This window comes from Erithacus rubecula (assembly GCF_903797595.1).
Source record: "Erithacus rubecula genome assembly, chromosome: 3".
Lineage (NCBI taxonomy): Eukaryota > Metazoa > Chordata > Aves > Passeriformes > Muscicapidae > Erithacus > Erithacus rubecula.
In genome coordinates, this window is record NC_136689.1 from 103,624,906 (window position 1) to 103,649,390 (window position 24,485).

At 39.7% G+C, this 24,485-nt stretch overlaps 1 protein-coding gene across 3 annotated transcripts in view; it reads right to left on the reverse strand.

Moving 5' to 3' along the window:
* SS18 (SS18 subunit of BAF chromatin remodeling complex) overlaps nt 1-7,595 on the reverse strand; it is a 43,447-nt gene extending 35,852 nt beyond the window's left edge. Inside the window, exons 1-3 of one of the 3 annotated variants that reach the window (XM_079302754.1) lie at nt 7,183-7,595; nt 3,620-3,696; nt 2,252-2,336 (exon numbers count right to left, since the gene is read on the reverse strand). In XM_079302754.1, coding sequence (XP_079158880.1) covers nt 2,252-2,336; nt 3,620-3,696; nt 7,183-7,251 — 231 coding nt within the window. In that variant the 5' untranslated portion in view covers nt 7,252-7,595. The remainder of the gene's footprint in view (nt 1-2,251; nt 2,337-3,619; nt 3,697-7,182) is intronic. The other 2 variants (XM_079302756.1, XM_079302755.1) reach the window with 2 other exon arrangements.
* Nucleotides 7,596-24,485: the final 16,890 nt, after the last annotated feature.

The window sequence follows — 24,485 nt, forward strand, 5'->3', positions numbered from 1 at the left end:
AGTAATTTTTGCTCGTATTAAAATTTTCAACCTGGTCACTTATGTCTTTTGTTCAGTGTGAATGATACCTAATCAGGACCATTCTCTTTCCAACCTCACTTTAACACATAACTATTACTTTTTATTAAATGTTTTAGAAGTTGTGAAATTTCTTGAGAGCATATTTACCTGATTAAAACAATAACATAAAAAAATTTAAACAAGAAAAATATAGTTTACTAGGGGGTAACAATCTTCCAGAAATGAATAGGTGAGACATAACCCAATTTCAGAAGCTATCCAAACTCAAGGTCTCTTAACTTCTAGGGAAAGAAACTGCAATAGAAACTGATGTATTTTAGTATTAAAAACAGATGTCTACACACACACATTATCTTGCTCTGTATTTAACTGTTACCATCCATACCTTAAATTTAAAAGACTGATCAACTGCTGATACACAAGTATGGTAAAGAGAATCATACTACTTCCAAGTGAGCATGAATCCCATCAGCTCCTACATGAAAAGTCAGTGGAGGAAAAGACTCTGAAGTAGTTCATCTTGCATTGAAAACAGAAAGATAACATGATAGCTCACATGTTCCAAAATTCTGTTAGCTAAAATTTACTAGGAAGAGGGAAAGAATTCAAAGAATGTTTTCCTATAAACACCAAAATAATCGTCTTGTCTGATTATGCTACATTTTGGGACAATCTTCAAAGATGTCAGAGCATCCACATTCAGGTAGACTGAAAAATCTACATTTCATTTAGCATTTTTGAAAGAAAACCCAAGAAGCTACCTTAATTCTCTTCCTCACCTGTCCAAAAGAGACTGTCTCTATCCATTCACACACTATGCTACTTTTCTCAGTACCATGGAATATTCCTGACACTGAAGATGAGAAACATACTTCTGTCCAGATCTGTAAAAGCCTTTCCCAGCCCTATCTTCATTTTCTTCTTCTAAGAGAATGTCATCACATTCAACTTTAACAACAGGGCTGTCCACTAGGGACTAGGATAAGGTCAAATTCATTTTCAGTTGTCATCAGAACCGGGATATGAATTAAGCCTCCAAAAATGTATTATTTGAGGAACACACACAGCCCTCTTAAAGGTTTCTCTCCCTCCCCCTCAGCTACAAGTATGGATTTATAAAAAGAGAAACCTCTACAGGCACAACAGGTTGGACATAATGAAGCACTGCTTCTATAGTCCTCTAGGTACCAACTTGAAAGGATGCTTCGCTACTAGCAATGATTGGAGAACACTTCTCCAGAGACCAAAGAAAAAGTAATTCAATTTCAGTTGGTGAAAACTAGTATCTAGAAATGGCTGTTTTATAGACATTCTTTTTAGCTTCATATTACAGAAATGAATCAAGACTATATTAATTCAAGAAAAGTCTTATTACCAAAAAACAAAGAACTTCCTTGTGTTACTCACAATCAACTCCCCAAGCTTTCTGATTAGCACAAAAAGCAAACAGATAGCAAGCTATTTTAACACTGCTGTTTTCTATTCTGCTGGATAAACAATGGAAAAGAAGAAAAAAAATTGAGGCATCTTATAAAATACAGAGTTCAGGAATACAGACTTAGAAAAAATTCAGACTGAAAAAAGATAGCAACTAATATCCAAGACATGTAAAGTGATGCATTGTTTTAAGGGCCCATGGATCCGTATTTCTTTCATACTATTATAATCCACCTTAAAAAAAAAAGGTTGTTTTCCAATACAGGAGAAAAGTAAAGAATTTGAGACTCACCCAGAAGGTGGAAAAGCAGAAAAAATTTACCCAGCCTCCTTCCACTGGGGCAAGCGAATAAATGATATTCCAATGAAAAATAAAAATATAAGAAAAAAAATCACACTCCCTCACCCTTCCCTAATCTAAGAGGAAAGAGAGTACTGCTGTAGTTGACTAAGAACAATACCACTATGGTTCTCAGCTGAGGGGAAAAAAATAAAAAGGAAAAAAATAATTGTCTTTGAAGCAGACCAGATAGTTGAGTATTGCATATCTCATTCACAGTAAGAGCCTACAGTCAAACAATTTCAAGCAAGGCCTAAGCAGTGTGATTACTCCAAATACAGCATGAAGAGACAGCATCATGTATTTACTTTACAGTAAATCAGATGTCAAGTCTTTGGCCATTATCACAAACATTTGGTTGTTGGTTTCTGGTTTGGTTTCTTTGTTGTTTTGTTTTCCCTTCAGGAATCCAAATGAAATATATTCCCTACTTTTACACTATTTTGTACTTACTGCTGGTAGTAGAGACTGCATGTTCTGGTTGGAGTCAGCTATAGTGGCTAGGTACACCAAGTTTGTATGCAGCATCTGCTGGTATCTATCAAAATAAACAAAGGAAAACAAATTTTAATTCATAAATACAGTAACATCAGAATTTACTCTAATTCCACAAATGTAAAGAAAGTTACTTATGTAAAACGAGACTCAAGAGGCTTACAATACCATTACTAGAAATATTCTAGGAGCCCTTTCTCTCACACTTATCCAATCTTTCCCAATATCTCCATCATATCTGTGCCTATCTGTACTGCTTTCTTGCTACCAAAAAAAAAAAAAAAAAAAAATCTAAAGCTGGGTGACACTGTTCTCACTTATTTCACTTTCTGCCTTAAACTAAATCACCAGAAGACATAGAGGTACTGTGTTTGTGTCTGGTATAACTTCCACCACAAACATGAGAGAAAAAGAGCTGTTTATTATGTCCCCATATTCAAGATGTCATAGACTTATGTGAATTGTGACCACATTTCATCAGGACCCCCAGCTCTGGAAGTTTGCTATGGAATAAATTTTTGCTAGGGAACCACAGTCCAAATTCTCAGTATCTACCCCACAGTCACAAAACTAACCTTGAAAACTGAAGCAGATTACAAGTACATAACTACACGCTTGCAAACGAAAGCAGTCCCTTAAACCAAAAGCACCAATTATTTATGATGTCCCTCCTATTCTCAGACTACCAGTTCTCTTGGCAAGAAACTAAGTTGTCCTATCTGTCCATATTTGTCTGATTATATGAGTGCCATCATCACCTAATGCCAGAAAAAAGTACTGGGAAATTAACACTCCCTAACAGTTCACTCCTTCTACAGTTCTCCAAGATCACTCTCCAAAGGCCCCACTAGACAGCAAGTCCATGACGGATGTTTTGGCAAGCCAAATTTCTAAGACAAGGCTTTTTGTTCTTGGGCAAGTGAAAAGCAGGTAGTTTTTAAACATACCATCAGGAATGTTCCATCAGGAAGCAAAAAGGTCCATTTCCCTATGCGATTCTGAGAATTCTTCAAACAAAAGAACCTCTTTCTAATAATGTAATTACAATATGGAGGGAAGATATCCTTTTTGTACAGTCCTTATTTTTATGAGTATCATCATCACAACATCAACTTGCAGTAGGCAAGCTGCAACATTTCAGTGACAGAAGAGATACTCATAGAGCAAATATAATCCACCCAGCCCCCACAAAATTTCAAGTGCAGTATCTGTAGCAATACTTTTCTTCACAGCACAGTTCTCCTGTAAGGTAAGATAAACAAATCAAGAATGATGATCTAGACAGAAATTCACCCAGTCCACAGTAGGTATGGATTAAGATCTTACTGAGAGCATTCAGAAGTCTTTCCCTTGTTCTGGTAGTCCATTATACACTGGATAAGATGGTTGTTTTCATCCAACATCTGAAACAATAAAGAAGTTTGGAGTAAACTGCATGTTCTTTGTGGAAAGAAATTGAAGATAAGTTTGAGTCTTGAGTAATGCTCCTCTTCTTAGTTTTAAAAAACAACAAAAATGTTGTCATCCAGAAAGTTCTACTTCAACAATTACTTACCGAACACTGCTTTGTTCCCATTTCACCTCTCTGATTAAACTTACAGGTTTTGGCTTAAGGACTTCATAGCACTACCATCAGCAGCTACATTTGTGAAGCATCCTGTTAAAATACCTATGCTGACTCTGCACCAAATTCTAAAAAAGTTTTAAAAGTTTTCTGCATTCCTTCATCTGACTGATAACAAGAAATTCACTTAAAAGACTATGCCCCCAGTTTCCCTTCTCCTTCTAAAGCCTGTAACTGCTTATAAATTTAATTTGAAAAGGCACTGAAATTGTTATTGACAAAGACACAGCTGACCAGATTTGTTCAAAGCAAATGCACTGGAAAGCTGGGCAATACTTACATGAAGAATCTCTAACTAAGCTGCATTTTATAAATATTTGGTATAATGGCATATTACAGTTTAGGAATGGTGTTGCCCAATTTAGTGTTTCCACTGAAACACTCCAAGCCATGCAATCCCTCTCCCCTCTGGTGGTGTGGAGGGGAGAACTGGAGGTACAAAAGGTTAAGATCACCAGTTGAGATAGCAAAAATTTACTGGAAATAGCACTGAGATGAGAAGAAACAGTAACAGCAAAAATACTATTAATGGAGGGTACAGGAGAAGCAAATGATTCTCATACAAACACTCACCACAATGAGCCCCCAACAATACCTGACCACACCACACTAGATGACCCCTTTCCCTATCCCTGGAAAATGAAGTGAGGTGCTACAGAATAACCTCCAGGTCCATGCCATGACCCCTCCTGGTTACTGCAAGAATTAATCCTGTGGTGGCAACAACCAGGACAAACAGGCACAATAAATCTATTCTACTTCAGAAGCGTCCATGAAAATGAGCGCCTGTTAACTGATTTTCTAACAAACAAAGAGAAGTTCTAAAAATCATGGGAAATGGCCAATTTCACAACTTTCTACATGAAGTTCATGAAGTCAGTGTTCCAAGCTCTACAAACAGAAAAAAATATCACAACCTAATCTCCTAGAGTGCATGTGTCCACACACATCTTTCTAGCTCATGCTCTGCACTCTGATTGGGCAAGATTCAGTAGAACTATGGCTAATCTGAGCCACCAGCCAAGTTATACAAGTCCAACTTAATGAAATGGAATATTTACTGCCAAATGCAAAATTCTGCATCAATTTACTCCTTTGCTTTCTCTCACTAAGGAAAGTTAGTTTAGATCCCTTTACCCAGCTGCTGAATTTCACAAAACTAGCAGAATCTTAACATCCCAAATTCTTTCCTTCTTCCAAACATGGCTGAAACTAGCCGTGACTAGACTCATCCTTCCACAAGGAAAGCACATCATTACACAAGCTTTATTTCCCTAACAAATTCTACAGAGAGGGAAAAAAAAAAAAAGAAGTAGTGACACTTTTCTTCTGACCTAATCCATCTCTACTATGAAAAGAGTGTGGAGTCAGAAACCTTATGCAGCTCACTCAGGACTTCTATCCACATAAGAACCAGCCAGCCAGCCAAGTTTTCTTAAACTCTAAACAGTAATTCACCAGAATGGACTAGAATGATCCCAGTGCAAGTATTTTGCCTGAAACTGCTAGATCTGGAAAGATGCATTAAGCACTAAAAACAGACATAACTGCAGTATTTTCAGCTACTATGTGAGCCTCAGAAAATGGGCAAAGCTACAACTGCACTTTCTGAAGAGGCTCACAAACCCACTGTTACACATGTACTAACTTAAAGTTTCGTAAGAAACACAATGGCCATTTTCACCAGAAAAAGAAGGAAAAAAAGGAGATAATACCTTAGATACCAAAGTCTAATGGAGCACTTGCAAAGGAAGCTGTGAATCAAGGCTCTCCTCAGAGTATCTCCCACAGTCCTGAGGGGAGCAGCAGATTCTTAAGGCTTAGCAGACAAGCAGACCTTGACACTGCCCATTAGATGGTTGCACTCTTCACTACAGCCATGTAAGCCAGACCTCTTGGGGAGGAAAGGACCAGAGGGGGGCAGGAATGCTAGGGCTAAGAGGAAATGGAACAAGAAGGAATATAACTGCATCCTAGGTGGGGCTGCAGACAACTGTTTTATACAAGTTTAATCCAGTGTTTGCAGATAGAAAATTGAAATAGTTATAATATCTACCATCGAAAGAGAATTTAGTTTCCAGCTGGATGAAGATACCTTCAGGGCTTCTGAAAACTTATCTACATTACAAAGATTTTTTCAACTTTAATACCAGGATTTTGCCAGCACACCACCACCAAACTAATAGTTTGACTACAGCACAAGAAAAACTTAATCGTCTGTATTCTCCATGTGCACCTCAGCATCCTGAAGTCTACTAATCAGCTTTGTGTGGCTTTCCACCCAGTGGCTATGTACTTTTCATCTACAATTCCCAAGCACTGACTTCTCCTACAGTACCCTGGAGGTTCCCACTACAACTCTAGGGCCTTCTTTGAGGTCCATATTGCTGCAACATCTACTCTGCAGAGGTTCTAATTCTTTACTAAATCAGCGGCTAGCTCTATCTACCCAAAGGACTCCTCTGGTAGCAATCTGAAATCTGTTTGAGCCATGGCCATCCACACCAACGATGGTACAAGTCTTCAGTAAAGTTTCCAAACACCACACAGTGATCAGTGAACTTGAACATGCTCCTTTGTTGCTGCTAATACAAGATACTGTGGGTTATTATAAACTCTGTGTGCGCTTTTCTTCGATCGCCTTTAGCGAGTTAACTTGTTCCCTCCCACAAAAGCTTAGGTGGAGTCGTCCGGAGCCGCTGTCATTGGCTCCGACCGCAATACTCTCCTTCAATCACACCTAAGGTTTAGTGGGAGGCAGCCTTAACTACCAGGTCGACCAAGTTTGGGAACTGGAGCCGCCTCCTACCCCGCAGCGCCCGCAGTCATGCACAGGGTCGGAACAACTCGGCTGGGTCGCACTGCCAGAGCCCCCGCAGGAAGGACTTACTCAACTCTTCCACTTTCAGGCCGAATCCTCTCGGGTTAATTCAGGCCCACGGGGGCGATCAGGGCAGCCCAGGGGGAGGAGGAAAAGTGAGGGCTGGGACATCGCCCGAGACATCGCCCGCCTCCACCCAGCACCTCCCGCCGGCCCCGGGACCCTCCAACAAGTGTCCGAGCGCAGAGAGAGACACAAGCGCCCGCCGGGGCCGAGCCCTGCGCACAGCGAGCGCGGCCCGGCCGCCTCCCTTCCCCGCCGGGGCCTCGGCGCTCCGGGCCTGAGCCGCCGCCGCCGCCGCCCCCGTTCCCCGCGCGGCAGGAAGCGGCAGCTGCAGCCCCCGGGGCCGCCCGGGCCGGGCCCTCCTCCCCGCGCCCTCCTCACCTTCTGGATGGCGGCCGGCGTGATCTCGCCCTTGCCCCGCTGCCTCGGGGCCGCGAACGCCACCGACATGTCTGGCGGCTGCCGGGAGGCTCCGCGTCCGCTCCCGCCCGTTCGCGCGCGCGCCCCGCCGACCCAGCAGTGGCGGCGATCCGGGAAGAACGCGGCGCGCGGGGGGGCGGGGGCGCGCGCCCGGTGGGACGGCCCATCCCCATCCCGCCGGAGGAAGGGGTTAAGGAGGACCGGCGGCTCCTCCCTGCTTTTTCCCCTGGCGAGGGGACGCCTCGATGAGACCGCGGCCGCCTTGCATGGCCCGACCACAACAACTGGACCGAGAGCCGACGCTGAGCCGCTTCGAAAGTCATCCCCTCACACAGTGCTGTCACGCGGGTTTCTTGGCTACCCCCTCTCCCTCCAGTGCATTGGTACGTTCCGGCTCGATGCGCCTCATAGCAGGAAAGTGGTACGGCCGGCTGGAGGGGGTGACGGCCCCGTGGCGTGCACGTTGCAGGGGACACGCTCGCGCTGTACCGGGCGCCTGTCTCTACTCCCCCCTCTGCCCAGCGCCGCAGTTGGTTGCACCCAGGCAGCCCGCTCTGGCTGGGCTGGTGAGGGGCGGAGCGGGACAGGACAGAACGGGAGAGGCTGAAGGGAGGGAAGTGAAGGGGACTTGCTTTGGGGTCTGGAGCATCTCCCATGAGGAGAGGCTGCGGGATCTGACCCTCTTATTCTAGAAAAGAAACGATTCATTAATGCATGTAAACATCTCAGAGGAGGGTGCCAAGAGAGTGGTGCCCCGCGACAGAACATGGAGCAATGGCCATAAACTAAAACACAAAAGTTTCAATTCCAACACGAGGAAGGACTTTTTTGCATGGAGGGTGGCAGAGCAGTGGAAGAGGCTGCTCAGGAGCTTGGGGCAGCTTTCCTGATGAGTTGGGCCGCTGCGGGTTCCCTGCCGTGAGAGTGAAACGCAGCAAGAAGCAGCTCGGCCACACATTAAAGGTGAGCTGCAGACGCTGGAAATGCTGAAACCAGCCGTGATTTGTTTCAGAGCAGCCACCGGAGGGAATCTCGGTGTCGCCGAAGAGCCTCATGAACGAGTTTGTAAGACAGTTCCTGGAAGAATGAAGAGTTGCAAGGCGCTGTTGGTACAGGGACACTCAAAGTCCCCAACCAAGGCTCTGTACGTCATGATGAGATGGAGCAATGCCATCATTACTTTGTTTTCTAACCTTGCACTCATCACTGTGGTCCATTTTTTGGACTATTTTGGTCCATTTTTTTTCTGTCTGCTACTTTATCATCATCGTCGTCGTCATCACTACTATAATACTTGTAGGTAACCAAAAATAAAAAAGGAAGATTTGAAGAAACTGTGTTTTTCTAAAGTTGATATGTTTCATGGTGATCTGTGGTTATTATTACATGGTCTTGGAGTGAACTCAGCGAGTAACTGTTGTAGTAGCTGTGTGTTCAAATTGGTATTTTTTAAGTTACTACAAACAGCAGCAAAGAACCCTACAAATGAAGAATGCATGATGGCCATGGCCAAATCAGCATGTAATCAGAACTAACCATCTCCTACCCAGTTAGTAACAGAATTATGAACACCTGCTTTTTTTAGCACATACTTGTCCCTGGGGAACTGGTGAGGTGTCTGAAAGTGTCCCAAGGCTGCAAGCATAGCAAATGTGTTTCCATGAAATACACTGAACACTGGGAATGCCACAAAATGTTTTTCTTTTTCCACAAATGTTGCTTCCAGATGTTGTGCTCTGGTTACCCACCCCCCATGTATAAAGTCTTTTTTACACTATCGTGTCTTGGTCATTGCAGTGTTTGGGACATTGTGGGTTAGTTCCAGCTACATAAACACTGCTCTTAGGATCTCAATGTTCTGTTTTGTTCTTCCACACTTTTAGGTTGGCTTTTGGGTTGAGAAAAAAAAAAATAGGCTTGTGGAATGCCATAGGTGAGGAACCTTAAAGTGAAAGGAGTAATTTCCCATTTTATTTCCCCAAATGATCCAAGCTAAATACATTTTTTTTTTTTTTTTTTTGTACATTACTACTTCCATGCAAAATACAGGAGAACAGTCTTTGAAATTCAATTCTGTCAGTTTCTAGAGGGAAGATACAAGATTATTCATTCATAGTTGTTAAAACTATCTCCTTTGCCTCACTTTGTCTGAGGATTAAATCTTTTGCCATTTGTGATGTTTTTTCATTCATGCATTTAACATTTTGGACTTCCACATTTATAAATAGCAACAGATCTAAAGAAATGTTGAAAAAAGTGAGTCTGAAGCTCTGGGTTTTTTACCATGGAAATTCACTTTCAAAATCAACATTTAAACAATGGCACAGATGCATACAAGCAAGGAAACAGATAGTCACAATGGAAATGTGCCACATGTCTCAGAACACATAACCACAACAGGGTGTCTCTTTTATGACTTCCTTAATGCACTGTGATATGCCTAGATATCAAAGGACATATGGTATATTTTCCCTTTAATTGCACATTTCTTTGCTCTTGTGAATTGCTCACAACCTTAACATTATTTAATTTTAATTTAGATGCATAAATCTCAGTCATCATCAAGTGTTTCAACTGCAAATGTTTCAATGAATTCTTGCTTCCACCTCTATTCCAGCTTTTTTCTTTTTTGTTGGTGTGCATTTGAGTATATTTTTTGGAGAGAGAAGAATTCAGAGGAGGATCAGTCCTTTTCTGAAAGACTTTTTTTAATGTTTCTGACTCATATTTCTTAGTAACAAGTTGTTTTCTGCCACTTATATTATCTGAATTTCCACAGAGTCACAGACATTTCCATCCACAAGAAGGAAAATACAGAATGCTGATTCATTAACACTTTCAAATGGACATTTAAAATGTAAAAATTTTAAACATAATATTTATGAAGCTATATATGCAAGCAAGGGATAGCAAAGAATTTTATGCTAATACCACTTGCTTAAAAACCTTCATGATACAGGTCTTGGTATGAAAGTTAAGAATTCTTCCTCTGAGCCAGGTGTTTCTGAGACATAGCTTTTAACATCTTTTTTTATGAGAGCACCAAATTTTGTGTACTCACTCCAGCTAACAGCAGCCCACTCACTTTCTTTGCTATAGTAAGGATGATAACTCAGGATCTACTGCTAATAGAAAGGACAGTAGTGAATTTGAGCCTCTTTTCCAGAGTAGACTATTTTTTCATCTTGAAATTAAAAAAAAATAAAATAAAATAAAATAAAAACAAATAAAAAAAAACAGTGCGTTTATGCTGGTGTTTTGTAACATCAGCAATACCATCAGGTAACAGAGCAGATCCCAAAGAAGAAGGGTCTTTCAGTAGATTAAAATGGAGGATGGCAAAAGGAAAAAAATGCCATTTTTGGTGTAGTATTTCTTTACCAACTGAATTTGGTGATCTCATAACCTTTTTGGGATTTTCTACATGCCCAGTCTCCATGTTAATTCATCTGGTGGCAAAATTAAACTCGCATCTCAAGGTCTGCCTTTTGATTGTTGATGTTCAAATTCTGTTTATTTAAAACCCTGTGACTTGTTAGCAAAATACACAATAATATCAGAGTGGTTTTTAGGGTAAATGGTGCTTTTCATTTCCCAAAAGAGATGATGCTAACAGAATTAATTTGTCTTTAATTTATTCTGCCAGCTTCTTGCCTGTTGTTTTTTGTTAGTTTTTTTTTGTTTGTTTGTTTTTTTGTTTGTTTGGTTTTTTGGGGGGAGCAGTTTCAGAAATTTTAAATTTCTACTCTGCATTGGCTATTGTATGGAATAATAATAAAAAGTGGTACCTGAAATGCAAGCCTCTATATTCCACTATAAAATGAAGTACTCAAACAGCACTGCACACTACAAGGATGGAGGTTGCTCTGGAATTCCAGAGGGCCAATAACAAACCCAGAAAAAAATCATTGGGATGCTAAATTTTTATTCAACTACCTGTCATTTTAGTCTGCAAATATAAATATTTAGAATAAAGAAGCTCACAGCAGGTTCAGCAGTTTGCACTGATGTGAGTAAGTGCAATGTCTGCAATGAGAAAATCTTTTCATGTCCTGATTTCATTCTTCAAAAGCTACTAGGAAAAAATGCTATAAATAAGAAATAGCAGAACATCTAATCTAAACCTCCTTGGAGCTGAAAATTCCTCAAATATTCTGAGACGTTAATATTTTATTTTAGGGCACAGAAGCAAAGTGCTACAGTTCACTAACTCCTTCAGTTTTTGAATGCTGAAAGCAAAGCAGGAAATACAAACATGAGAAGGCACTGCCAAGCCATGCTGAAGAAAAGTCAGCAGTGATCTCCATGATCACTGAACTTTCCTGTCTGGTAAAAGGCAGCACATTTGCAGTGGAGAGTTATACTGTTTCGGGAACTCTCACTTCTGCATCATCTGCATAATCTCCAGCATCTGCATTCCGGAGACTCGTGACCATTAGGGACAGAGGAGATGACTGAACAACTAGAGGGCAGTACTTCCACCTTGCCACAATTCCAGTAAGTGTCCTGAGGGAAAATAGAAAGTCCAAATAATGTCGAGGGCAATTTCCTTTCAGAGAGTCTGATCCCATGAGGTAAAGAAGACTCCCCTCATCCTGCTGGCTGTGCTTTTTCCAGTGCTGTCCAAGATGCTCTTGCCCTTTGTGGCAGGGGCATGTTGCTGGCTTACAACCATCTCATCCACCAGGACTCCCAGGTATTTTTTGCACAGCATGAGCTGGTGCAGGGGGTTGGTTGTCCCCAGGTAGAGGGTTTTGCTCTCCCCTTTGTTGAACTTCATGTCTGTATTGGGTTGATGTGGACAGAAATGTGCGTTCTATCATCATCTGTTAAAACCGGGTGTGGTAGTGACTCCTTATCTCCGTGGCACAAATTATCTGCTAATGGGCCATCTTTAAGACAAGATGGGGCAATCACCTTTATCTTTTTCACAACCCATCCTCCCTCCAGGAAGATATCATCTGCTGTTGGTCCATTAAGTCTCACTGTATGACTGATAAAATTACATTATCCCACTGGGAAATCCTCCAGCCAAGGGGAGGAAACAAGTCTTTCCTACCTAGATAAAAACTGAGATTTTGGACAAGTTACCCTTCTTTCCACTGGATTCCAGAGGAAAACCGGACCTTTCCACATCATCCCTGGACTTTTGGAGGAAGGCTGCACCCTTCTACAGGAGCACTGCTTCAGCTGAACCACATCTGCCACTGCAGGGGGACTGCAGCCACCATTTAATGGGACTGCTGCCAACACCCTGACTGACAGGGTGTCAGGCTGTATTCTGACTGTTAGTGTTTTGGGATTGTTCTTTGTAATACTGTATTTCTATTTTAATTTTCCTAGTAAAGAACTGTTATTCCTAATTCCCATATCTTTGCCTGAGAGCTCCTTAATTTCAAATTTATAATAATTTGGCGGGATGGGGTTTACATTCTCCATTTCAATAAGAAACTTCTGCCTTTATTGGCAGATAACTGTCCTTCAAACCAGGACAATATCGACTATTCATGGCTGGTTCATGTCTGACTATTTCTTCAATCCACTGAGGTCATCCAAGAGCAATGGTGTGTCAACAGCTCTCACTCTTGGAACATCTGTGAACTTGCTGAGGGTCCAATTCCCTGCTGTCATCCAGGTCAGTAATGAAGAAGTTGAGCAGCATGTGACCAGCAGTGACTCCTGAGATGTAGCACTGTTGACTGGCCCCCAGCTGGACTCCATTCTGCTGATCCCAGCTCTGTGAGACTGATGGCTCAGTTAATGCTCAGCACACCTCACTGTACACTCGTTTAGTCTGTACTTCATCAGCTTGCCTATGAGACTGTTGTGGGAGATAATGTCTAAAGACTTTACTAAAAATGAGTCTATTGAAATACCCCTCTCTGCTCAGACAGTCTTTCTGTATTATTCCTCTAAATCGCCTGTCCTTGCTTCCACCTCTGGTATGCTGCATTTTTATGTTTGGGTTTTTTTCAGGAGCTCCTTGCTTGTGTTCATCCATGCAGACAGTTTGCATCTATGCCTGTGTGTTTCTTTTCAAGAAGGAACAAAAAGGAGAAGAAGGAAGATGCTTTGTGTGAAGAGGGTCCCAAGGCAGAGAAGATGCTTTTTCTGCTGTGAAAAACAGGAGAAAGCAGAAAATATAGTAACTATGTTGATTTCTAGTATTTATTTTAAGGATGTAGCAATGCTTTTTACCACTCTCATTTCCTTTTATTCAGCATGAAATTATAAAGCATGCCTCTCATACAAAAATATACTTTTAAAAAGTGTTATCCCATAATTGCAATATATTCCTTTCCAAGTAAAATAGCAATGTATCTTACTCTTAAGTCAGTCTGAAAATCAAGCTGAGTTTGCTTTTGGTATCAGTAAGAAAAATTCTAAGTTAAAAGACTAATTAGAAGCATTGCTGATGGGAATGTGGGCCATAATAATACTTACTCCTTATTCATGTTGGTTCTATAGGAATATGATTTTTTTTCCTAGACTTTAACCTTATTATTAAATACTACTAGTCTTCAATTAATGACAAAATGCAGTTTTGTGTAATTTTCTAAATACATTCACAGTCTATCTATTAGTGTGTATATCTTTTTGAAGGAATAAGGTACTATCACTCAAATAAATTCATTACACCATTTTCTAAATACTCTAATCTTTCTTAGTCATTCCAAGTGGGCCATTCATTCTGCCATCCATGTTGCATCATTTTACCCTGTTGATTTAGACAGTGAGAATAATTCAGTTTGGAATAATTATCTTTTGTAGGTTCAATGTTTATGTATTTTTTGAAAATGCTAAGCATAGATTTTATTTTTCTTTATGTTTGTCTTTCTCAGAATTCCTCATAGTACTTGGTCAGCATCAGCTTGGAAAGTTGCTTAGATACTGTCAAGGAAAATAAATTATTACCCAAGAATAAAGAATCAAAGTAACCTTACTCTCTGGAGAAAGGAAACAAAAGAAAATTTGAATTCATCAGAAATTATGACAAAGAGAGCCAAGTGGAAGAGAGAGTGGTCAAATCTGGTGAGGAGAAGCAGACTAAACCTTCTATGTTTATTGATATTTATTGGCTTAGACCTTATTTTTCTAAGCAATGTGAAGAATTGTAAGGCTAAAACAAAGGACAAAATTTGTAGTGGACTGACAATGTAACATGAAATTGTCCATGAAAATTTTTTGCTGGTGTATTTTTAAATGGAGGTTTTATGAGCTCTAAAACAAGTGGAATTGATGGCGAGATTGTATGTACCTATTGGTTTGGACTTTTGACAAGAGCAATCATTTCATATTAGAAGTATGAAATCATAGCCTGTTATTCTTCTTAAATGACCAAACAGTCAGGTTATGTCTTTTAAAATAATATACCATTTTCTACATTTATGCATGTAATATTTTACCCTGTGTATACTTTGTATAAAATAGTCACAAAAATTGTAAAGTTTGATGTTGCTTGTGTTATACCAAAGCTTTGCTCTTAGGTAAATGATAAGGAGAATATTTATCATAAGAAACTTGTCTAAAAAAACTATGAATTTTGCATGTAGTGTACTAAAAGTGCTTTTCTTTCTTGAGTTCTGGGTAAGAAGATACATTTCTGCAAGGAAAGGACTATGTGAGGTCCTATAAGCCCTATTTTACATAAGTTCATTAGTGTTAGGAGGAAAGCATCTTTGAGGAAGACTGACTAAGCAATGGAGGGGTTTCCTATGTTGTGTTTCAATCATGCTTGAGATAGTCAGCTCAAAATCCTTGTTTATTTATCACTGATTCTTATTTTGATCATTATTTTAATTTCTTCAGTCCATTGTCAGATCTGACACCGTACTGGTCTTTTTCTCATCTTCTAAGAAAAAGGTTTTATGATGGGAAGTGCTGGTTTTCAAACAACTGAGATAGCAACAAAGTTCTTATCTACTCTTGAATTGTTGACTAACATTCTTTCCATTAGTCTCAGAAATTTTCAAAGCAGCAGTTATCAGCTCTTTCTTTCTTTCTTTCTTTCTTTCTTTCTTTTTCTTTCTTCTCTTTTTCTTTTTCTTTCTTTTTTCTTTTTTCTTTTTCTTTCTTTCTTTTTTTCTTTCTCTTTCTTTCTTTCTCTCTTTCTCTCTTCTCTCTTTCTCTCTTTCTCTCTTTCTCTCTTTTCTTTCTCTCTCTTTCCTCTCTCTTTCTCTCTCTTTCTTTCTTTCTTTCTTTTTTCTTTCTTTCTTCTTTCTTTCTTCTTTCTTTCTTCGTTCTTTCTTTCTTTCTTTCTTCTTTCTTTCTTTCTTTCTTTTCTTTCTTTCTTTCTTTCTTTCTTTTTCTTTTTTCTTTTTCTTTCTTTCTTTCTTTCTTTCTTTCTTTCTTTCTTTCTTTCTTTCTTTCTTTCTTTCTTTCTTTCTTTCTTTCTTTCTTTCTTTCTTTCTCTTTCTTTCTTTTTCTTTCTTTTTCTCTCTCTCTGACTATAAAAGGAGCTTCTTATAAATCTCTGTAGTGCATCTGCCTTCAAAACTCATCCCCACCAAAATATGAAACCAGTGACAGTGTTTAAGTTGCAGTCTGGTGTTACCTTACAGCTAAGTAAACATCACAGCGAGCTGTTACCAAAATTAATGTTTTTCCTTCAGTCCCCTCTACACTCACTCGTGTTCCCACTCTGTCTCCTGTGCCATCACTTTTACTTGTCTGATCATGTAGTGAGATGTTTAAGGAAGGTAAATTGGCAGAAAACCAATTGCCTTTCTTTAAAAGCTCTTTTCTGCCTGATCAGTTTCTCAGATTGGGAGCAGATGAGTTTCAATATCAAAGAAAGGGAAGATGATTCTTGGGGCAGAAGAGTGGAGCAGCTTTTAGAAGTTAACTTTTAGAAGATCATAGCACCTAGGACTGCACCTACAAACAGTGAATATACTGAGAATACTACTCACCACGTTGATCTGTGGTGACTTGCTATCTGCCTGGGTTCTCATATCTGTAACCACCTTATTTCCTTTCTTTTCTACTTGGTTATAAGCCTTTTGTCCAGGGACTGCCTATCTCTACTGTATTTGTAAACCACAAGTTTTGCAACTTCAAAACTTTTTGCTGTGATGTTTACCATACCTTAGAATTTTCCCTTCCTAACAGCTGTCAGATGTTATTATTATTTCTAATTTGAGGAGGATGATACAGCCTCCATATAACTGTTTGCCAATGTCCTTGTGAAAAGACTTATTATTACAACATCTCCTTTGCATTACATAAATAAATATTCGGGATAAGAAAAATTTATCCTTGCTTAACAGGATGGAATTTGAGGACTGGATACAGTTGTGTTGGGTGTACAAAAACAAAAATCTTATCAAGCTTCAAGAGGAAAGAACTGTGAGGAGAATGTATGCACTGTATCACACCTGTTTGGCATTTGCAGGTATTCTTACCAGTTATTGCACCACAATATGTTGCCTTGCAAGTATATGGTACATAGGAGACTTTATGAAGACTGAATATAAGAAGATCATTGAGTAACTAGAAATTTATGAACAATATTGTGAGGATGGACACTATGGTTTGGGAGATTGGTACTAGGACATGAAAACTTCTACACAACCATTCTGAATATTGCCAAGGGATTCTTATGGGGCCAGTGGGAATAATTTTGATTTTGCAAAATTAGTGGTACTTTTTTTATAAAAAATAATCTTATAGGCATCTCGTTATTAGGAACAAGCCACTTGGATAGCAGGAGTTGCTCTTTATTAATTCCAATGGCAATAGGCAGACTGAAAGGGACAAGAAAGGCTAACCTACAAATAAAATTTATCAAAACAAATGGATGATACAGGAAATATTTCTGGATACTTGGAACACAACTTTGGGCTTAAATTGCTGCTGCTGTCCTCCTCCCCTGCCCTAGATCCTGCCTCTTGATGAGTCCATCTCATGAAAGAGACCCCCTCTTCCAAACATGTAAGTCAGCACTTTAGAACATTTGCCTCCACAAGGAATATTTTTCTTCACATGAGGACTGAATGAAGGCAAAACTGCATGGAACCTCAGCAGATGGTCAGCAGAACTGCCCAGAGCATACATATCATCCCCCTGTACAGTTCCATGGGATCCCTAAACCAACTGGTCATTGCTACCTGGCACTCCAAGGAAAAGGTCTTACCCCAGGCTGTGCTCTCCCACTCTCACTTCTGTGCTGGCCTTGCTGCCTGGCTGGAAACCCTGCAGGGCAGAGAGATAAGCCAGGAAAACCAGAAGGTTTCCCACAGTGTCTCGCTCAGGCCAGGTGAGAGCCAGCAGACTCAGAAGAAGAGGAAGCAATTCAAAGAGCAAAGCCACAGCACTGACTTAGATCACTCTAAACTCTCACATTAGTGTGTGCTACTGGGTGGTGGCACTTCTGCCTCTGCTCAGTCATGCTCTGCCCTAAGCACTGTCACCTTTTCCCTGGTCCCCTTTCTGATACTGCTTTGAAGCCATTGTGAGTTGATTCAGCTTACCAACCTCCCTGGAAAAAAAAAAAAAAAAAATCTTCACTTGCTTGTTGCATTGATTCAGTGGGCAGCCATATAAATCCCATACCTGAGACGGAAAGGGGCAGTGAAGGAAGAAGTTGGAGGAGGAGATGTAACTGTTCTTTTTTGGAGGTCAGACCATTAATGTCACCTACTGAGGATGGAATTTGATATTACACCTAAGCAACTGTGCATGCAGGCTGCTACTGAATATGATAGTGCTAAACTCACTATCTGATGCAAAGTGAGTTCTCTTTTTGGTGAGTTGCCACAAAGCTGTATGATTGTTAAAGCCAGTTCAAGGAAAGCTGCAGGAATATCTGTGGAAGTGGTTGGGAAGAACAGAACTGCTGTATTTTGTGGCAATCTCCATTTAGGTTCTGCTATCAGGAGGTGAAACTATCCTCTTTGTCTCCTTTCAGAAGGATGAAAACAAAATTCGGCATGTAAAAAGTTAGTTTTGAGTTGGATCTATACACAGGTCTAACAACATCTGTAGAACTGCTCATCTTAAAATAGGGAGAGAATCAAAATATGCAGTGAGGGGCAGGAGAGAGGAGAACCTCTTCTTTCATACCAGTGAGCTCTTAGATTGACTGATGCTGAATATGGAACTGCTCCCCAAGAAGGGGAGTCCAAGTGATCAAAGAAATTTCCAGCTTTTTATAGTAAGCAGCTCATCATAATGATCCACTTAAAAAATAATTATATTTTACCTTTGGAAACAGCATGTTTTCACTGGTCTCACAAGCAGGTGACTTTGTGGGAGAATGGGAGAATAAAGAACTGTATCAGAGAGTGAATAATTTACTAGGAAACTAGGAAGTAAGGAACTTACTCAGCAGGCTTTACCATCAGGAAAGTTGTAGTGTGGTGCTTTGGATTTTCTACAGTATCTTGTAATGAAGAAGAAAAAGGATGTACCTCAGTAGCTCTCTCTTCTTACAGGCTGTTATGCTGCTGGCAACTCCCATTTCCTGGTACTGTGGCTGGTGGGAGTGGTACAGTACCAAAACTATGATATGTGGTAGGGAAAAAGGTGCTTTTCATATGTGTTTTTTAATTTAAATCCATATTTAATTATGCAAGTTAAATTTCTGTAAACTTAGAAACTGTTATGGCCTGAAATTTTTTTTTACTTAAAATTGCTATTTCTCAGAATAAAGTTACTTCTGTGTGCAGTTATAAATTTGTCTCTGTTTTCACCTACATTGTTTTCTCAGCAGTTTCTGACTTTAAAAAAAAAATTACAATGTTTTCCTCCTTCTTGAATAATAATTTGTTGTTAGTTAATGAAGGCCTCTTTGTGAAGACTTTATTGTTGTGATTATGCAGACCTGGCTGCTGGTCCACAATAGTGATTTAAAGCACCACAAACTGACTCTTGAGGTCCAGCCACAGTAGAATACATTACACACTGCATTGTGACTAAAGCAGAGAAGCAGTTTGATACTTCTAGGTTTCTGCTTAAAAGTGTCAGATGATAATGAGTATCATGAAGATGTATGGAAGCTGTTTGAGGAAATCCTCTGGCTAAAGGAACAGTCACACCTGACAGCAGTTGGTGTTGTCCATACTTTGTACTCAGTCCATCAATTATTCACCACTATAATCCAGTGGAGTAATTTCATTGCTGAATTTGTGTTTAGGGGATTCTGAAAGCTCTTGCAGTGCCTGAGCTGATGGGGTGCCTCTTCAATACTGAACAAAACTGCTGAAGACTAAGTTTTGTCCTCGAGACCATGTTCAACCCAGTCTCCTTGCCTCCAGAATGGACCAGCTGTGCCCTGGCTGCAGGTTCCCAGTATGTGCCAGAGACCATTGTAGCAATAAAGATGAGCATGTTCCAGTGTCTGATGATGTTTCTGTTTTGGCATGTCCAGCTAAGGCAGCTGGAAGTTGTTGTACTGGATTTGTCTCCCCAATGTGCAACAGGAGTGGTGTCCACCTTCACTGCACAGCTTTTATTAGTTCTCTTATGATAAGGCTTATTAGGAGAACAGGAGAGAGGAAAAGAGTGCATCAGCATGCTTTGTAATTGCTTCCATACTTTGGTTATGAGTAAATTGGAACAATTTTTCTGTAGAATTAAAACTCCCCCAGACCTGTGAGAGTATCTGCATTGGTGAAGGCAAAATCAAGTGTTACATTGGCTTTGAGGCAAAGGGCTGAAAAACATCAGGATCCTTTAGAGTCTTACACTAATTTTATGTATGTTCTGTGTGTTATGAATTTCTCTTTCCACCAATGAAATAAAAAAAATTTCAAAGTTGAATTGTGATTATCACTTCTATATTGACCTATCTTTGTTTCTAAATAGGTTGTTTTATTACATAAGTGCTTCTCATTACTGTGTTGATACTGTAAATGCTAGTTTTATCAATTTAATGTTTTTGCCAATTTTCTTTAACATCTTAATGCTATTGATGCTTTGATGTAGTTGCTAGAACTGGTAAGAGTAAGTACAAGCTTGTGTTGTCTCTATATAAGTACTTTGGTGGGGAAAATCACTTTTTTGATAATTTGCCACATAATAGCCATTCTTGCTATCTCCCTCACAATTCCCTTTCACTTTTGATTTAAATGCCAACAGAACTGGAAAAAGTTTGGAATTCCATTTGAGAGAAAGCCTGTGCATGCCCTTTTTTTCTTCTCTGATGTAAAGAAGTATGTAGCAAACCTTGGCAGTTCTTTCAAATGGAGCTTCTTGGGTGTTTTTGCAAAAAAAAACCCCGGCCTAATTCACCATGGTATTCCTAAAATGTTGAATATAGATTTACATGGGTTATTAAAATAGTGTACATCCCAGCTTACTCAGAATGCTTCTACTGTGGACAGAATTTGAGTTCCTTCAACTGTTGCTCACAGGAGTATGTTAAAGGATTGAAGTTTCTGTGCTTTCCATAGTTGTTGATCAGAAGTTTTGGTAAACAAGAGTTGCCAGAGAATAAAATAAAAAAGACATGTGGCATAAAAATAGCTGAGAACTGCTGCTCTCAAGTATTTATGTCCCTAGATATCCTAAGATGAAGTACTAGAACATTAGCAGTGTCCAGCTATGAGCTGCAAGGGGAAATGGTTGAACTGGCAGACAGGAAAGTTGTGCACTGCATGTTGCATAGTGACTGTGAGGGAGTCCCTTTGTAAAATGTATGTGAGCCTTTATAAAATCAATTTATGCAGATAATTTCATGTGTGTTGTGGTGAGATTTGCAACTTCCTTTCTGTCATCTGCTATTGGTAGCAATGCTAAAACTGGGCAAGAGCTTTTGGAACAGAAATACCCAAAAGTTGCTCCAGGAGCTCAAAGGACCACCATCAAATTAGCTAAGAAGTCATCCACTACTAAGTGCATGCTAAAAGCTTTGAGAAAAGCCTGGGCCTCTTTCCTTTATGAAAATGCAAAATACTTGGTAAATATACTTGTTTTAATTATTTCATTGTATGCTACACTGTGAAATCTGGTGGAAAAAACATTGAACTTCTCCTCAGGAGAAACCAGCCATCCGAGGTATGTATTAATGACTCTATAGGAAACAATTATATAAATAGTATGCAAAATCTTGTCACAAAAATTATTCCAGGTGACACCTGTGCATTCAACTTGATATATGAAATCTCCCCTAACATCTGGTGGTACAATGTTAGGTGACTTTTGTAGTGTCTCTGTAGATTGATAGTGCTGGGAGCTATAATGGTTGCTGCTGATTTATAATAGTGTAAGATACTGTTGGGAACATTTCATGCAGGAAGCAGTGTAGGAAGGTGTATGGCAACATGCTACTTGTGTGGGTTGTGTAAGACATTAGCATTGTCTTTGAAAATGATGAAAATTATAGCAGTGCTTTATCCTGTAGTGATCCTTATCACAGTGTTTCTGACATGCTGTGGTCTCTTTGTAGCTTAACAGCTTCTTTTTCTATCACAAGTGGAAGATATAGGCTTTAGAGTATATACAAAAATTTGCATTAAAAATATTATCAGAATGCAGTGTTCTCATTTTTCATAATAGTTACTGCAATACTACCTCTAGGAAGGTTAAAGGAAGGCACTGGTGAGGCCACATCTGGAGTGCTGTGTTCAGTTCTGGGCTCCCAAGCATGTACTGGAGAGAGTCCAGCAAAGGGCCTCGAGGATGATGAAAGGACTGGAGCATCTCATCTATGAGGAAAGGTTGAGAGTGTTGGGACTGCCCAGCCTGAAGAAGAGAAGGCTCAGGGAGGTAAAGTCAATGTCTATAAATACCTGACAGGAGGGTGAAAAGAGGAGAGCGCCAGTGGTGTTCAGTGACAAGAACGAGTTAATAATGGGCTCAAAGTGAAACACAGCAAGTTATGTTGAACATCAAGATTTTAAATTTTTTTTAATTATTATTTTTTTTTTTACAATGAGGGTGATGGAGCATCAGAAGGTATTGCCTGTGTCTAGGTATTCACCTTGAATAATAAATTTTAACAAGTTTGTACTTTGAAATTTGGTACGCATTTCCTATAGTACCATAAGCACTGTGACTTGGATGTTTTGGAAGCAGCAGAGAAAAAATAGGGGAGGGAACAATATGTAAATGCATTTTCCCAAATGTTTACAAAGGGAAACAATTTGCTTTGCATTAGTGCTTTTGAAATTAGACTAATTTTCAGTTTTAACATTTGCTCCAAGTTTAAAATACCCCTCTTTTCCCCTTCAAATATGAGAACAGTGTGAAGGAAGGAAGAGAAAAATACCTCCATCTTTTTATTAATAACCAAAAGAAAAAGAAAAAAAAGAAAATCCAGCTGTTCTTTCCAAGCACTTTTTGATCAAGTTAACCAATTTCTTTGAATTATCCATGAAACAAAAATAAGGAGACAAGATTGCAGCTCCAGGTTCAGAAATCATTAACTTCCTATGCTTTTATGCTTCTTATGTATTAAGGGTGAATTAAATTATTAATTCCCAGTGGAAGACCAGTAGTTCAGCTAAAAAAAAATGCACCTGCTTAATCTAAGACAACATGAAATGAATATGAAAGCATAGGGATGTGGAAATTTAACACACCACTCCTGTAATAGTTTTCTACAATGTGATACTTCTGAGTATAAAGGAAAAATAGATTGAAACATCACAATTGGAAATCTGTGGCAATAATAATTTTGTTTTACTCAAATTTTTAATGCAAAAGATACTGAAATAGAAGTTACAGAAGCAGAGAAGGGAAAAATATCTAAGTCAATTAGATAGATTATTACAGAACAATTATGACAGCATAATGTTTTTGAAGCTCTAAGAGGCAGAAATTGTCCACAGTGCACAGAGCTGCTGAATGAACTTATTTCTATCTAAGCTGAGTTTTGTGGTTTTCATGAAACATGATGGAGCTAAATTTGTGCTACTTCCAATATGCTTGAGCTGTGTATAAAGAGGCCCTTTTTTTCCCCTCACACATATATTTGCTACAAAAAATTACTGATGTGTTTTCCAGAAGCTGATGATTGGCCTGGGTTAGTGGCAGTACAGGATATGTAAAATCTGTCAGAACCTCTTTTTCCCTCCTTTTTAATTGTAATTTTTGCAAATAGGTTAATTACTGCTCAGTGGTACTATGAGTCTAGTAAAGATCTTATTTGTGTTCTGTTTCATTTACTGTGTTGCAATACTGTGCATTATTCATGAGCAATATCAATAAATAAATAAAATAGCAATGTCACTTTACCTAATGCAGTATTATTATAGGCCACTGCAGCTTCAGTGATAAAACTCTTTTCTTTTAGTGAGTGGTATCTATTATAACTTCATAGTATAGTTCTGTAATTCTTAATATATTAAGTCTGAGATCGATTAGTTTTATTCTCTGTGTTCTGTTGAGAATATATTTGTGCCCAATGGCTAAACTTTAATACTCTTTTGTAGAGGCATTTTTACTGTACCTTTTTCCTGTTACTGTATATTTTCAGCTACTTGTGAATATTGCTTGTGCCCATTCCTCCCTTCCTTTTTCCTCTGTTCACTTAGTTTTCTGATCTATCTTTCTCACTTAGAGCCAAGCTTGTGAGGTGTGTGTGCTTTCCAGACCTTCCCACCTCACCAGGTCGTTTCTAGCTGAACAGGAGCCCAGGTGGCCAAGAAGGCCAATGGCATCCTGGCCTGTACCAGCAATAGTGTGGCCAGCAGGACCAGGGAAGTGATTTCCCCCCTGTACTAAGCACTGGTGAGGCTGCACCTCAAATCCTGTGTTCAGTTCTGGGCCCTTCATGACAAGAAGGACATGGAGGTGCTGGAGCATGTCCAGAAAAGGACAACAGAGCTGGGGAGCACAAGTTGTTTGGGGAATGGCTCTGGGAGTTGGGGGTGTTTAGTTGGGAGAAGAGGAAGTAGCCTCAGGGGAAGTTTAGATTGGAGATAAAGAAAAATCCATTCATTGAAAGGGCTCCTGAGTATTGGAACAGGCTGCCCAGGGAAGTGGTCAAGTCACAATCCCTGGAGGCATTGAAATGATCTGTATGTGTGGCACTGAGGGACAAGGTTTAGTGATGGACTCGGCAATGCAGGGTAATGGTTGGACTTGATGATCTTGGTGGTCTTCTCCAACATAAACATTTCTATGACTCTCTGTGGCTTGGGGTTCCTCAAATCAGCTGGCATTGCAGGTGCACAGCCAGACAGGAATTCCTCTGCTGGGACTTCACATGATTCACTGTTACCTCTCTTGCTATTAGTAGCTCAATACAGTCAATCAAGTTTTATGTCACAGAACAGTAAAAAAGTATATCCCCAATTCTTTTATTATACCTTCCTGTT